The following is a 16,763-nucleotide window of genomic DNA, read 5'->3' on the forward strand; positions in this document are numbered from 1 at the left end:
CGCGCACACACACACACCGAGCCGATGCAGCTTTAAAGGGGCAGCTGCAGCCCGGGGGCCGCCCCACGTGAGGCCGGTGCGCTCCCGTCGACCGCAGCCCCGAGCACTGAGCCGCGGCCGGAGCCGCCGGGGCTGAGCGGGCGGGCCGAGCGGAGCGGAGCGGCTGCCAGCCCGTCTCACGCCAAGTTTGATCGATAACCCCCTCCCGGCCCGGGCGGAGCAGCCTCGGCGGCTCCGCTACCCACCATCTTTGGGGGAAGTCCCTGCGCTGGGGGGGGCTGCTGGAGACGGGGGAGAAAGGCAATCTCGCAGCCAATGAGCCCTGCCAGGCTGGGGTGAAGACGAGAGCAGAGGGATTTGGGGAAGGAAAGGAAAAAAAAAAAAAAAAGAGGAAGAAAGGAGGGAGACCATCCTCCCCACCACCTCCGCCAGCATCGCCACCACCGTTGACACCGCTTCGAGTCTCCAGTTGCGCCCATGCCTGTGCCGCCAGTTTCGGTTTAGGGGCTGAACCGCAGGGGCTGAAGAGAATGGGGCAGAGCGCGCCCCGGACCCTCCTGCTGCTGCTGGCGGGGCTGCTGGGGGAGGCTCTGGCGGGGTTCCCCAACACCATCAGTATAGGTAAGCGCCCGCCGCGGCACCGCGACCCGCGCCTCCCCCGCCAGCGGGGGGAAGTTGTATGGAGGGGAGCAGGGGGCGAGCCCGGGCGCCGCGAGGAAGGAGCCAGCCCTGCTCTGCTTCCTTCCCCTTGTTGGAGGCGAGAGGCAGCGGCGGTGCCCGCGCTGCGCCGGCGGGCGGCTGCGAGCGGCGCCTGGCTGCCCGCACCGCTTCGAGCGGCGGGGATCGGGTCCGCGCTCTGCGGAACCGTGCCCTGGAGCAGTGCCTCCTGTGGAGCACATAATGTGAGAGAGTCGCGGCGTGAGTCTGTAGCGACGTGCCCGAAAGCCGGGGCCGTGCGAGCCGTGAGGTTCAGGGCAGCGAGTGAAGCGGGGGCTGTTCCCTGCCGTCCCTCGGAGCATCCTTTCCCTCGGCCGCGCTATCGCTCCACCAGACTGTGAAACCGCACGTTTGCCGCGCCGGACGCGGCCGTGTCCCCGCACATAACTACAGTGGCGATATTTCGGTAGTCTGGACAGGATTTAGGAGTCACGGTTCCCCAAGTTAGACTTTTAAATCTGTGTGGGCATCCGTGTAAAGTGGCCTGGTTTTCAAGGTGCACCTGCAGCTCCAAGCGACTCTCATTGCTCAGGGGGCACCTGCATGTGGTGTGTGGCTTTAAAAGCCTAACTTTGGACTTGGAATATGTATTTCATGTAGGTGCTCTGTCAGAGTTACGTGCTCAGGTTCAGCTTGCTCCTGTTCATTCTCTCCTGCAGTGTGCAGCATGCAAATGTAACTTATTGCCATTGTTTCTCCTCAGAATTAAGTCTGAAATACCTTTCCCTTTTTTCCTTTTTTTTTTTTTTTTTTTTTCCCTGTCCTAGGTGGACTTTTCATGAGGAACACTGTTCAGGAGCACAGTGCATTTCGATTTGCTGTGCAGTTATACAACACAAACCAAAATACAACAGAAAAGCCCTTCCATTTGAACTATCACGTAGATCACTTGGACTCTTCCAACAGTTTTTCAGTGACAAATGCTTGTAAGTAAATACCTGGTTTTAAAAAATATATTTATTTGTTATCTATCCTTGCATTCAGTTCCTTCCTGGTAGCTAGAGTTCTTGGTCATAGTGCAACAAATGTGTGAAGTGACTGGCAGTTTAATAGGTTTGCAGTATTATATGGAACTCAGGAAAAGTTCTCTCCCACTTCATCCCCTTAGTTTTGTTTTTCAGGAAAACAACCATGTTGTTGATACAGCAGTGTTGTGTAGCTGCAATCAGTGAATTGCTGCTGAAGTAAGATCCCTTTTCTGTTGAGGCTACAACCTAGCCATGTGAAAAGGCATAATTTCAAATAATACTATGTAGGGAAAAACCTGAAACAACTGTTCAGAAGTGACCTTGAGGGGAGAAGGCTAGAGGGGCTTGCTTGCCTCATCTGCCTTGAAATACTGAGTTGTTTTCTTAGAGTGAGAGTCCTGTGAAAAGCTGGGGAGACTGTAAACTGACACGTACCGTTATTGCTGAGGGGAGAGAAAATGGAATCAGAATGTTTGGCATCACATTACAAGAAATAACTCTGCACAAGCAGTGCACATGTGTAATTTGAGCTTTTATTAGCAGAAGATGCAAAATAGGACTTTGAATATTGCTAATGTGGTGTTAAAACGCAAAATCTCTTTCAGAAAGACTTGTGCGTGTTCTGCATTTTAAAAAGCATTCCTTTACCAGTAGTAGTTCCTGGATATTTGTTTTACTGATGTATCCAAATTCGGTCCTACACAAGTTTTATTGTAAACCTTTGAAAATGAAAGGAGTCCTCTTCCAAGGTAGCTGATGCACTTTGCAATGTGGAGATATATGTCTGTACATGATCTAAAGGACCACTAAATGCAATGTACCAGCTTTGTGTTATGAAAAGGTTTCCTCTCGGTTTGCAGGTTTATACTCACAGTATAAAATGATCAAAGAGGAAGCATTGTACTAAAATAATGAAGTACTGGAGTACAGAAAACTAGTATTGTTTGCTTTAAAAGAGTTCTGTGTTTTGAATAACCTATTTATTTTTTTATTTGCAGGAGATAGGATAGTTCTTACATTCCTGTCCCACTGTGTGTTCTGAGAAAGTTGATGGTTAAAAAATATACAATAAGGAAATATTTGGACAAATTTTGGATTGATATTCTAACATATCCCCCATGTGACTGCTTCTTGGTAGTGCAGTGTTACATGTTCCAAAGGGCTTTGAAGTAGGACCTTTAAAACTTTTGCAGGGGGGTTAATTATGTAATATACAATAAAAATATTTGGTAAAGTGGAAAAAAATGGTAGATAAAAGCGTGTTTCTACTTTGCATCTTATGTTGTTAATCCTATCCAGCCTCAACAGCTCTTACAACCAACATCAGACTATTAATCCTTAATCAGTGTAATCCTTTCAAGAGGCTGTATCTCAAACACAGCTTCCTAAATATCAATTATATGGATTTAAACTAAATACATTGAACTGCTTGGGTGATTAATTATTAATTGTTTTTTAAAAGTTGTTACCAGCACGTCTCCCACCAAGTCAAATGACCCACAGACTTGTTTAGGGGCAGTCAGTATATTTAGTCAGTGTGCTATTCATCTTCTGACATCTAATGACTTTTGTCAATGCTTATTAAAAGCTGTGGCAATTTTAGTAAAGTGAGATGGTTTTCTGTAATATAGGGCTGCATGTTCCAACACCCGTATTACCAATATAGTAAAATTGGGAAAACTTAAATATCTGGAGAAACTGTAGACCAAAGAGTATGTACCTACAGTAACCTATTTAAAAGCAGAAGATGTGAAAAAAGAAACAGACGAAAGAAAAAGAAAAGGTGACCTTGTCTATACTGTGTCAACCGTCTTATAGTACTGTTGATAAGAAAAGAATATGGTGAGTCCAAGTCACCAGTCATAGGCTTCAGTAGCTCAAAATATAAAAAAAACCCATTAGAACAGTTGTTCTTTTGAATCTGGTGCCAATTATCTTTGAAAGCCGAACACTTATGTGTATCAATGCATTAGGATGAATTAATAGCTCCTCACACTACCATACCAAAATTCCAGTCTTTAACCACATCCTCGCTTCCTAGTGGAGTGGCAAATAATTTCAGTGTGGTGCTATATCCATGAAGGAATTCTTTCCACAACATTTTTACCTCACTTGGAGATAAGCAAGTCTCCAGTGCTGTCACTCAGCCATTTGATCAATATTTGCAATTGGCAGGGTTCCATAGGAGAGAAACCTGCAGTGACTCTGCCTGCCTTCACTGGGGGGGAAGGCTGGGGCTGACTTTGTGGTGGGATAGGTACAGGAGCTGAGGGGAAATTGAAGAAAGGAGCATGTGTAGCCTGAGCCTAGTGCCTGTACTAGTCAGTATCCATAAAATAATACTTTTCATTCTCCTTTGCATTGATTTGTGTGATAGCGACTGTAGTAAGTGCTTGTGTGTGCAGGGATTGAGGGGGCCTCTGCTCAGAAAGGCTTACGTTCTTACTGTACAGCACCACATCCCGCTTGATGCAATCTGGTGCATTCCAGAGGAGAAAAAAACCTCTTCTGAAGTATTCTCATGAGCCTGAGAAAAATAGCCCACCTCTGGTACGGCAGATTTGGCAATATCCCAGCATGGGAACAAACTTGTTTAGAAGCAAAAGAAAATTCCTGCCCTAAGCCCCTCCCTCTCATTCCTTTTTCAGTTAAATGATGCATAAACTGATTTATGTACATGTATTCCCTGCTTCACTGCTAGCACCAAGCCTCTCTCTGTATATTTAATTTACACATATTCATACTGTATTTATCCACTCTGTATTTATCTGCCCACTTATTTATTTAGCTGTATGATATCTTAACAGAGAACAAATGCAAACACAGATGAAAATTCCAGTGTATTTAAAGGTGAATTGAAGTTTATCTGTTGGCTCTAGGGAAATTATTATGTCTCTTAAAATATGCAGCTTTTTGCTATCAGTAGAAACAGAAAGCAAACTAACATGACCTATGAATGTATAAAATCAAAATCATATTATATTTTCTTTAAAAATGCTCATTTAGGGAGTGAGCTAGCTTTTTCAGAATAATATGAATGTAACAACCCAAATATATAACTTTTTCACTGAAGCAATATGTTCCATGCATTTCTCATCATCTCTGATGAAAGATGTTAGTGTTAATGTTGAATTGTGTGTATAGTTCTGTAGATCACATTCCCTAGAAATAACCCACGTCTGTCGTTCTGCTCTGCACTTGTAGTGCACTATACTAACACTGCTCCAGCCTCTGCAGTGTCAGCTCATTAGCACACAGATCTCATATTCCCTCTCTGCACTGTCATTGCAAAAAATTGCTGTTGTACACCTTTACAGCCAACAAATATGCCCTTGCCTTATGTACAATTTTCAAGAAATATTTAGAAAAGTAAACTAAACCTTATGTATAGTCTCCCTTAAATTTCTCAAATGAAAGCATTTTTTAATGAAAAGCATAGTTTTCATTAAAGTCTGTTGATCATGTAATGATAGTGGTGGGATGTATGTGGATGAAAAGGGGCTGTGATTGTAGAATCTAATTAATCTACAGACAGATTCCATCTCTCCGTTAAACCTAATCTATGAGCTGCAAATTCTTGTCCCATTAATTTTTCTGAGTTTTTTTCTTATGTGTCTTTTGAATCCAGAAGGCTTTTTTTATTTTACCAAATATTGATGGGTAGTGGGTTTTTTTTTTTCATGAGCACTCATTTTTCAAGAGACAAAAAAAAAAAGAGGGAAGATGCAGACGTGCTAACCTTCCGCTGCTAAAATCCTGTAAGTGGTTGTATGGGCACTTTCTTGAAGGGGTCTGATTTCAGATTTACTTATAAAAATTTACTTTAGCATCCTTGCAGTCCTTGTGTTTAATCTTAAACATTCAGCTTGGGAGATTTTAATGGAAAAAGTGCCTGTTCATTGTTGCAGAAAATGATACCTCAGGACTAGTAGCAGACAGTTTTTCCAGTTGAACTGTGTTACTCCCTTTCCTGAGGCACAGGTGTGGGGGTGTGTATGCTCACACACCCCCTCACTCGCACTCGTGCACACGTGCACACGCGCACATTTTCTTTAGGTGCTGTTCAGCATTTCTTTTTGCCAGTGGGCAGATAATTTGCTTCCCTTGCATCTGTGCACTCTTTGGCCAGCTGGCAAAGGACATTGATGCTGCAAGTGGTCAGCTGCCTTCTGCCAAAAGCATAAGCATGTGTTACTGAAAGTCTTGCCAACTTTGGACCATGTACTGGTGGTTTTGTGGGAGCAGCAAGCACAGGGGAGATGCCTAAACTCTCCCAATGTGGAATACGCTTTGGTTCCTCCAGTGTTCTGTGGTAAAACACCTGGAAATGTGCTTTCTACACAACTCTATTCATTACAGACCACTGAAAATGCCTTTTATGCTGCAGAATGTGCTCAAGCATCATGTGTTACTGCTGTATGACCAAGAAAAGCAGCTGGCTTCAGTTTAGGGGTCAAAGCTTTTGCATTATTTGGTCTAGGTTGAAATGTGAAAGGTGTGTTCCAACTAAAGTTTGTTTCCACTTCATGGTAGAGCAGATGATTTGTCATTAAACTCAATGTAATCTCAGTGTTAGCAGAAGGAACCATACCACTTTCAAACTATGTTTTATTATTTCTTAAATTAATTTTAAAATAAGCTTACTCTCCTTTCTCTCCTCTGCTGCATACATAACACTGATGTACTGTTTAGATGTTAGGGTTCCATTTAGCTCACACAGTAGAGATGGAAAAAATATCTTGCGTGGATGGACACTTTTTTGAGAAACTCTGAGTTCACTGAATGAATAAAGAGTAAAGCATGGTAGAGAGTGCCATTTACTTGTTTAGTTTTGGAAAGATTTTGTGCAGATGCAGACATGAAATTGTTCACTTTTCCTATATAGCAGTGGGCCTGGAGGACCTATGGGGCTATTAGGATGGGTTGGAGAGCTGCTGATTAACTACACCTTCCCATGAAATGTGTAACAGAGGTAGTTTATCTCTGGGAGGAAATGGAGATGCCATGGTGGGAAACTAGCCTGTGACAGAAGCTTTTAACAACAACAAAAAAGCCCCATAGTTTTGTTGAAGGCTGGTTCGGGAGCTTGTCCAAGAGCTGCCGAAAACAGCAGGTTTCTTTCCTCTGGGTTCACTGTGTTCAGTGTCTGGGAGGTGGGAGGCCATCCTACTGCCAGTGTAGGACTGTTATGCAAGAAGGTGTGAAATGAGAGAGCTGATGTATTTTCAGTGTTTATTGTCACAAACCATCAATTTAACATTTTCCACTTAAAGTACATATTTTGTCATCACCAATTTTAGAATGCTAATTTGGATTTCGTTCGGCATCCTTAAAATGTTTTAGAATATGTTATTTTTAAAGCAGCAACAGTTTGGTTTCAAAGTTCATTTCAAACCAAGCCAACCTATATAAATGAAAACCTGTGTTCATTTATTGTGAGAAAGGTGTTACACGAATTGGTATTGGGCATTTAAGTTACAGCCTGAGCAGTACTGAGAGCAGTACCTTCTGTGCTTCTGGAGAGCAGAGATCACTGGAAGGCCATGACTCCCTTTCTAGGGAAGCTCATAAGGCAGCCTAAAAACTCTGTACCTATTGTCAAGAGGTTTGCTATATGAAGGCATTTATTTCCACTGGAACAATGTGGTGATGTAAAAACAAAAATTTAGAAATTATTGATCTAGATTAAACCTCTTCTTGTGAAACTGTGATGATCACTGCAGTGAAGCAATTTCCAAATTTCATCCACGGCGATTCTTTCGTTCTAAATACGTATGCGTTATATTTCCTGTCAGAGCCAGAGACTTCACTCTGTTGTATCACTCACTTTATATTATTGTTGATCTTCAGAATATCAGATGCCTTTGAAACTTCAAATTTGAAGTAATTTTTGAGTTTTCATGTGCAGTCATCCATCTGATGGAGGCTCCAGAGTAGACACTCTGTTCTGCTGATTGTAATCATTGCAGCTGGACACTAATAACTACCACACAGCCTCACAGTACACACTCTAGCCTGACTCTACTGGGAAGTTTGGAGATATTTCTATATCACCACATACAGAATGCAGAGTTCATTTATTGGTGCACAGAAATGTGTGAAGTATTCAGAGGCAGTGAGTGCCCTTTCAGTTGATCTTACAAAGATGTAACTATTAGTGGTGAAACTATTGTATATGCACAGAGCAAGAGAGAAACAGGTGATAGGGTTTCTGTGTAAAGAGAAAGAGTGAACGTAGGAACGAGTTACATCAGTGAATCCACTGAGCAGTCATTCCTGCATATCCTTGCCATTGTGTCTGAGGTGCTGGATCTGTTTTATCATCTTAACTGTTTTTAAAATAGCAAGTGGCAATATGCAATCCCTACACAAACACTACACAGGAGGCACAGAAGCCCTTATGAGTGAGGATCAATCTGCAGAGACACAGTGCTGTGGATAACTTGCCCAGGCACTTGTAGAAAGGGTGAATTGCTCTCCAGGAATGGATAATAGCCCAGGTGAGCACTCTTCTGCTGGAATGGAGCAACCTATCTGGTCACTTGTATGTAATTATTTTGCCAGACTGTTTGGATGTTTCAGATACACTGAAAGTTTATTTGCTTGGTTTGTTTCAAGTGCAACTTACATGTTTGTTTTCAGACCACTTTTAACTTAAGTGATTGGCTGTGGATGCTTGGTCCTGCCCTTGTGTTGGGCTGCTATGTGCTAGAGTTTATTCAAATGTGATGTTTGAAATTCTGGTCAAGAATTTAAAAAAGATGCAGGGCTGCATGGGGACTTCACTGGCTAGAGAGTCTTTTAGTAAAGGGACTGTCTTTAAAATTATATGTGGTTATCTACGTAAGAGGTAGCTAGTCTCTGACGGTGTATAGTTTGTGCATACTCACTTCATTTTGTGTATACTTCATTATTTTCACATGTCTTTCTCCTGGGCTGATGTGTGTAATGGTGCTTGCTGACTTCACCATGGGTAGTTTTGTCACATGCAAACAAGCATTTGGGCCTGGCCTGTCTGGTAAAGAGACTGAGCTTGGGAAATGGTGGAATCCTCTGGTGGCTCATAGCATGATTTAGAGTAAGTTGATTTGTCCTTTTGGTAGCACAGTTTTGCTATCTCTTATACAAGGACAGTAAAATTTACCTCTATCTCACAGGTACTGCAAGGCTGTTCTCAGTAAAAAATTTGGAGAGCTTAGGCTAACAGCATCATCTTCGATTCATTGATCACTTTTTCCACTTCCTAAAAAAAACCAAACCCAAAACCAAAAAACAACCAACAAAATGAAAAAAAAAAAAAAAAAGAAAAAAAAAGAAAAAAATCCCCACCAAAATCCAGCCTACTTTTGATCCTATTGAAAGATGAATTGAAATTGGCAATTACAAATTTGCTGTCCTTGCTGTAAGATGTTCGTTGCCACTGATGGACCTGGGAGAACGTGTCGCAGCAGTACAGCAAGCCAGTCTATCACTTGGCAAAGGAGGAATTTTCAGGTCTTTACCTGAAGTAAGCAAAGCTGTTGGAGAGAAAAGAAATCTAATATTGGAAATTTTTTTGTCTCCTATGCCCTTTGGGTTTTTATAATAGGTATGGTCCATCCTGCTGCAGCACAGCATCTGCCCAATTCTTGCCTACCTGACCCCACACTCAGACTGTTTATTTGAGTGATGGCAGAAAGACCTGTCTTTACTAGGAGTGCTGCTGTCTGTTGATTTCTCCCAGTGAGGTGTGTAAAATGTGCTGTAATCAGTATCTCACAGCTGCCAGCTTTTCCAAGAGATGTGCAGTAGTGCATTTCAGGGGTTGCTGCCTCCCGTGATTTCTTTGTCTCATTTCCATTTCAGAGATCTTAGTCCAAGGTAAGTGCTGCAGCCTGCTTAGTGAACATGATCAGGTCTTGTGGATCACAGGGTTGCTCCATCATGACACACATCTTGATTTGTCTATGTACCCTGCTGTTCATGCTAAATTACCTAAAACTTTTTGGTGGTTGTCGTTGTCATTTGTGTTTTTCTTCTGTGAGGGAGCTGCAGGGGGAAGATGGCTTGGGGAGAAATAGTAATGGGTAAATTTTTTCACGTGATGAACTTTTTGTAGTCTTCCTGCAGGAGAACATGGTGAGACACTGATTTTTACCAGCTACAGAGGTTTTGTCTTCTTAGACTTTACCACTTGTGTCACCAAGTTTGAATTCAATGAAGTCTGCTGGTCAGAAAACTCAAGTTCACATGCATTCTTTTTTTCCCAGCAGTTAGATGAGAACTAATTAGTGTCTATTGATTTGCAAAGGACTGACCCCAAGTTTAACCTTGCATTGAATCAAAACTGTTCAGGGGATTCTAAATTGTCTAGCAAGTTTAATGTACTCACCCATCTTTCTCTGAAGTGTTTGTGCAGTGGTCAAGTAGCATCTCCAGAGTGGCTTCACTACTGTTGTGGAATATGTGAAAAGCACTTGGACGTAAGGAAATGCTGAATGAGCAAACATTCTGCACAATACCTACTATCCAACTCTGAATTTCTTTTTTAAAACATTGCTTTTGTGCCTATTTGCTTATGACTTCTTGATGAATAGAAAATAGTGCTAAAGAGAAAAAAGGTACATGATCATACTGTGCCAGCTAATCCTATTTCTTTCCTATTTCAACCACGTCAGCAGAGTGATTCTCATGACTAATGATAGTTTTTTATATATTTATATTGAATGCCTTGGCCAGCTCAGACCTAGTTCCTCTGTAGAACCATTATCCCACTGTTCTATGCATCCCAGAAACTAATTGTATATCCCAGAATATCATGGTGGGAAGTGATGGAAGCTATGTGACTTGCTAATCTTTCATTTCAGATGTAATTCCAAAAAGGTTTTAAAGATTTAAATTGGTTTCAACCAGAAAATAAGAGAATTAAAAATAAAAGCTTTTTTAAATAGTTTCAGATTTAAAAAAAAATTACTCGGCTTCAGTTGAAGCCAAATGTTTTGTTTTGGAAGTGATGATTTCTGTTTTGTGCATTTTTTTCCTGGTTGAAACAACTTGGTGAAGCTTATCCAAGTTAGCAAGATGTTTCTGCAGGCATCTGCCTTTTTTGGTGTAAAAGCACCTGTTCTGTCCGGTTTTTATAATGACATATAGATGATGGATGCAAATATAAAATTGTGTGTGATTTGGAAGAAGCTGTCTGCTTTTTTTCTGGGTATATAGTTCAAACTGCTTGTGATGGATTTTATGGATAGATTACTTTTCTCAGTCAAAGTATGTATAGCATGTCTTTCCACACCATCTACAGGCAATTTACTTTATTACCTGGAGAGGCAGTACGAAAAGCCCAAAATTGATTAAAATGTGACCAGTTAACCCTCCTGAAGTTTTCCACTACTCCAGTTTGGCACTCCAGGTGCAGAAGCTGCTTTAAAGCATGGATCAGTGTAGCTTTACTACATGCAGAGGGTAGTAAATGTCGTGAAGGTTTCTACAACTGCAGTGTCCTGTTTCAGAGATGTGTGTTCATACGCATCAGGCGTGCTTTGCTGACAGTTACTTTGTTCTGTATCACTCAAAAAGAAGTTGCAAGTGGTGATACTTAGTTATGCATATCAGCAATCACCACTGGGACCTAATGTTTTAGTGCTTCATTGTTCTACCCTCAAAAAAAGAAAAAAAAAGCCTCTGTATCCCATTCTTAGAATAAATAGGAGCAGTCAAGATATATAATGGGGTCTTCCTCTTATGTGATTTACAGCAGGGTAGATTTGGAATAGCTCTGTGAAGTCAGTAAAGGCCAAAAGCAGAGTGGTTCCCCTGGGGTGTTCCTGGCTTTAAGTAGGGAATGTGGGTCCAGGACAGCCAATGGTTTCTTCAGAGGAGACTGAACATCTTAATCAGTAGTGCACCTTTCCTCCAGGACTGTGCAGACTCTTGACTTCAGCAACTAACTGAATACACCCCTGTGTTGCATTGCATGTATTTCCTTCTGGAACTTTGGGAAATTTAGCAAAATGATCACGTTCAGCAGTAATAAGTGTCCCTTTATAAATGATGCTGGGTATCTCAGAAGTATCTGTAATAGACTGTGTAGAGCAGAATCTGCCAAGGAAAGATTTTGTTTTTCAATTGAAACAAAATAGTGTAAATCAAATAGTCTCCAGCGAAAAGTGCTGACCCTGCTTTTAGCAGAAGTCACTTATACCATATCTACTTTCAGATTTCTTTTTTTTTCCCCTTTCCCCACTACATATATTTTTTGTAGCTCTGAAGCTTTCACTACTTTTCTCTGCATCAGTTTATGTACTTTGCAATTCTTTTATGAATAGAGGCTGTGTGACATTAAAGACTGTAGACTCTTCTGTGAAATTTAACTCATTGTGTCTCTTAGGTGCTTGCATGAATAGTAATAGTCTTGACTGAAAAACACGGCACCTTTTTCTGAGTCGTTCTAGAGATAATTCAAGAACAGATCTCTGGTGGAACAGGGTCTTTTGACAGAAGCATAAAGCTAATATTTTAATTTGTTTTCATCTGTAAAAACACCCTGTTGTTTTTCAGAACCTACTGTGGGTAGTGATGCTGCTAACTCCTGCATCCTGGTCAGGTTCCATCTTGGATCAGCATCAACATAAATCAGTTATTCTCCTGGAAGCTTTATTTAGATAGATTATCTGCACTTCCTGTCTTAAATTCTTACTGTGTTTTGCAGTGCTAGCCCCTGTTTCACATAAGATGCATTTGAGATTTGAGGCAATCTCTGCATGTGCTGGAGGATACAATTTGATATTAAAGTTTATTTTCCTTGCGGGCTTTTCTGCAAAGATTCTGTGCTTCCTTGGTGCTGTCTGGAGATTCTCTGTGTTAATAAGAATTGTTTTGTTAATTGATTCCAGAATCTGCTGCTCTGGGATAGTCTGCCTTAGTCAGGATCTCCACATGAATTTTAAAATGGCATCTTGCTGGACAAAATTCTACTTTCTAGTATGTTGTTTCTAAAACTGATTATACCAGCCCAGCATACTTCTTGTATATGCTGGGTTGATTTCAGTTTATAGCAACATTCTTTATAAGGAGATTAAAATCAAAATTAATTGTGTTTTCAGAAGCCTGGGTGAAGCTATGTATGAGATATGAATAATTTCAGTTTCTCAGAAATTCAGCTCTGTAACTGAATGTGTGTGCAGTACACTTGCAAAAAGTATCTGAAAACTCCAAAGGCAGGAGACGTTCTGCAAAATGGGTATGAGAAGGGCAAAAGCAGTTTGACAGTATCCCTGGCTATCCTGTCTGCCTCTTTCCTGGATGAAAGAAGCTGTAGAAGTGTAGAGCATTAAGATCAAACCTCCTGGATAATCAGGACTGTGACTTTGTTCTGCATGACAGAGAAGGGCCTGCAGTTCCTGCTGCTGCCTGCCTTTTCCACTGAGCCTGCCAGCAAAAGGGTCAATTAGTGCCAACTGCAGGAGTGCAGCTCCCTTACAAAGGCCTGTGTCCACTTAGAACTGTTCATTTAAGCTCTCATTATGAACTTCAGGTTAATAACAGTGAATGCTGCCACTTAATCATTTACCTGAAACTGAGAGACTATTTTACCAGTTTAGCCATCCTCCTACCTAGTTCAGATGTGTTTTTGTGACTGAGTCCAACTTTAAATCTCCGGAAGAAGTGTATCATGTTGTGCTGCGATGATTACAGTTAAAGTGTGTAGAGATTTTTTGGCAATATAGAATAAAAAGTAGTAACTTTAGAATATTGATGATCAAAGCAATAAAGATCTGCAGCTTGATAAATTCACCCATTCTTAAAAGCTGGCTTTTCTTCATGAATGTCCTGCAGAAAATTTTACTTTAACAATAAAATCAAGGCTTTCATTTTAAAACAGCAACAGCCTGCCTTATTTCTCAGAGGTGTAGAGGCACTAACTGGGTTTTGAGGTTCCCCTGTTTGTCCACTGGTAAGTGAATGTTCTCTTTCCAGAGAAGTTGGTGCCATTAATCTTTTTGCTTTTCGTGGTTATGCTGGAAACATCCCACTGCAGTGCTGGCTTAGTGTGGCTGGGTGTGCTCATTGTCATTAAACCAGCAATAAGCTTGTAAACTGGATAATGCTACAAGATGAAGATTATTTTGATTGCCAGAATATAAGTTTTCTAAGCAACAGGCTTTAAGACTGAAAAGTGATTGTGAGTGTAGATGGAACAATGTGACTTTTGAAGCTTGGTGCAGAAGCGGTTTGTTTACCTGGGTGCGCACAGATGTGCTGTTGCTTCCCTCTCAGACTGCATTCAGAGGGCTGCAGAGCTCACCTGATGGAGTTCCTTTGGAGCATTACACACTGTGTGAAGGAGCTGAGGTGATGGCCTTGGCTCCTGTTCATGATATCTGCAGAAAAGAATTGCTGCAGTCCAGTGGTATATTGAGCTCTCTGCAGTGGTGGCTCATGGCACCACAAATCCTGCCTGGAAGTCAAAGAGTGCCAACCTCTAGGTCCTTGGGAGAGCTGATCTTTCCACTGTTTTCGCTAGAGCACACACCGGGCATCTTGTAATTCTTAACAGTGAAATAGGGTAGAAAGCCTAGTAAGAATTCCTGGTGGTTAGGAGATTTTCCTGCAGGATACGTGCCTCAGCCCAGGGCTGGTGACCCAGCGATGCACAGGGTCACATGCTAGGCAGCAGTGGTGTTGCAGCGCTTGCCCACAGCCCCAGAAGAGACAGTCACAGCGCCAGGGAGAGAGTCACTACAACCACAGCAACTGGATCATTTTCACTTCAGGGCTTTGGAAGCTTTCTTTGGGATCTGTACTCTGCAGGGATGTGGTTTTTCCCTTTAATCAGTTGTCTTTATTCCTTTTTCTCTGTTCTCTGTTCTTGCTTTGCTTTGATAGATAGGAGCAGATAGAGCATAATTTAAAAAAAGAGAGAGCTATTTCAGTTCCCAGAGACAATGAATAGGCCTGTGAATGGCACCTTCTGTTCCCCGTCTGCCTGAGTTCACCTCGCACCCATCAGCCTTGGCGTTAGTCGCACTTGCATGGAGCTGTTTGGTTTGTTTTGCTCTCAAAAACTCTTTTGAGAGCGGGCAAGTTTCACACTGAAGTAGTTAAAAACCCCTTGCTCACGTTTCCTTTTAAGTGACGTTAGTGTAAGTCACTACCCAGGCTGGGTTTGCTCAGATCACTGGAGCTTTCTGTGAATCCAGTTTGACTTTTGAGATGTTTACCAGTCCTTGAGATCATGTGAGTTTCCGGCAAAGCTGGAACTGCTGAAGCACTGGAGGGATCCTGGAGCTTTCAGTGGAGCCTGTATGTAAATACAGTAACTGTGTGACTGAAAACCCAACAGTAAAATTCATCAGCATTTATTTAGTTTCTTGAAGGCTGCCATGCCTTCTGCACTGATATGAGACTTCTGCAGCTCCTAGTGATGATGCTGTTGCCAGTCTGAAACAAATGACTGAGATTAGTATTATTTATAGATAACCACAGAGATCATTCATCCTTCTCAAGCTGTTTATTTTTGGGCAGCCCAGTGAAACTGATGAAATTGCCAGTTGTCTGAAATGCTGCTGCCAGTTGTTTGAATGAACGGTATTGATTATAGTTACAGGACTATTCATCTCATACTGGCACGCATACAATACATGGATTATAAAAATGTTGTCTCTGTTGACAGCTGGGTTATGAAATGGTACACTGAATTATATGTCCTTGCAGGCAGTGTCTGTGTTGACTTTTCTTACCCTAATTTAAAAGTATTAAAAGTTACTTGAAGGAATACAGAATGGAGCATCAGACTCTGAAAATATTTAAGTACCTTTGTTAGAAACAACCAGTTAACAAGTTTATGTTGAAATGAGGTAACACAACAAAACTCCAATGAGTACTAACTGGTTTAAACAATCTTCTGGTGTGGAGGTGAAGAACATTTTGTTTTACTAAAAGAGTAAAAGGACTTCTTGGAGGTTGCAGATAGAAAAGATACTATTTAAGTGTGCTCTATTACTACAGTTTTGTTTTAAAATCAAAGAAAACCTTGAGACAAGCCTTGTTTGCAGTGCATACAGTAGTAATCTTCTGGCTTCAGAGCAAATACCTTCATCTTTCTCATTTTCTTATTTTAAAAAAAAATGCGTTAATGCAGTGATTGTGTTTGTCTACAGTTACCCTCAAAAGTTTTCTATTCTTCATTCTGTCGTTTACTTAATGGTGTGTATCTCAGTTGCCTGGCTTGTTCCATCACAATGTCTTTTGCCATGGGATTCACTGGAGACAAGGTCAGCAGATGGCCTTTTGGCTGTGGAACAATCTGTTCTTCAAAGTCAAATGAGTTAGAACCCCAAAAGTTGAAATAAAAGCCCCTCTCACATTTTAGAGAATGTGTTCTTTCATTGATACATTGCTGTATATTTGAAGGATTCATATTTGAAAAGTATGATCGTTAAATAAAGATTAGGTAGATTTTTAAGTACTGTGCTTGAAATTTCCATTGTCTTGCTCTGTAGTCATGAGTGATTGAAAATAGATTAAAGTTCTCGGAGCATTTTTATTTTAGTTTTACTCATGCTTACTTGTTTATATTTGAAATAACACCACTGCCTCCAGCAGCTGTCCTGAGAGCAGACTTTCCCTGTATTTACCTGTACTAATTGGTACACTGAACATAACTTCAGTAGTACACAGTGGTGACAGAAGTAACTGTAGAATGCTAGGGTGTGTTTTAAAATGTGTTTGCAATTATAGCTAATTTATTAAATAATTGCATGTAAAGTTTCATTAAATACCTAAGCCCAGATCACACTAGCTGGAGTAGATTGACTTACCATGGCCTCATGGAAGCAGATCTATGTCACTATGGTTCTTAAAATGATATTTAGCAGTTCTTTTTGGCAGTACAGTGTATAAAAAACATTCACAGATTTGCTATGAATTTGTGTGTTTTCAGTTGCCAAAGGGGCATACATATTCTTCCTCAGCTTGCATTACTTGTGATAGCTTTCAAGTGGAATACTTTTTACCATAATTCCAGGTTTTTTACAGCATGAACTTTCAATTTCCTGAATAGGAAAATAATTTTTTCTCTTGTTTTTTCTTTCT

General features: G+C 41.1%; 1 protein-coding gene across 8 annotated transcripts in view; it reads left to right on the forward strand.

The window, feature by feature from the left end:
- The first annotated feature begins 202 nt into the window (after positions 1 to 202).
- The window catches only part of GRIA3 (glutamate ionotropic receptor AMPA type subunit 3), a 148,724-nt gene continuing 132,163 nt past the window's right edge, over positions 203 to 16,763 (forward strand). For 6 of the 8 annotated variants that reach the window (XR_006016151.1, XM_042028427.1, XM_042028435.1 and 3 more), the window contains exons 1-2: positions 433 to 621; positions 1,485 to 1,643. Coding sequence is in view for 7 of the 8 variants with exons in the window: in XM_042028427.1 (XP_041884361.1) it covers positions 531 to 621; positions 1,485 to 1,643 (250 nt within the window). In the remaining variant the exon portion in view is untranslated. Of the gene's footprint in view, positions 622 to 1,484; positions 1,644 to 16,763 lie in introns of all 8 variants that reach the window. The other 2 variants (XM_042028464.1, XM_042028456.1) reach the window with 2 other exon arrangements.

This window comes from Corvus kubaryi, unplaced genomic scaffold (assembly GCF_017639235.1).
Source record: "Corvus kubaryi isolate FWS band 111438036 unplaced genomic scaffold, C.kubaryi_AGA036_p1.0 130, whole genome shotgun sequence".
In the NCBI taxonomy this organism is placed as follows: Eukaryota; Metazoa; Chordata; class Aves; order Passeriformes; family Corvidae; genus Corvus; species Corvus kubaryi.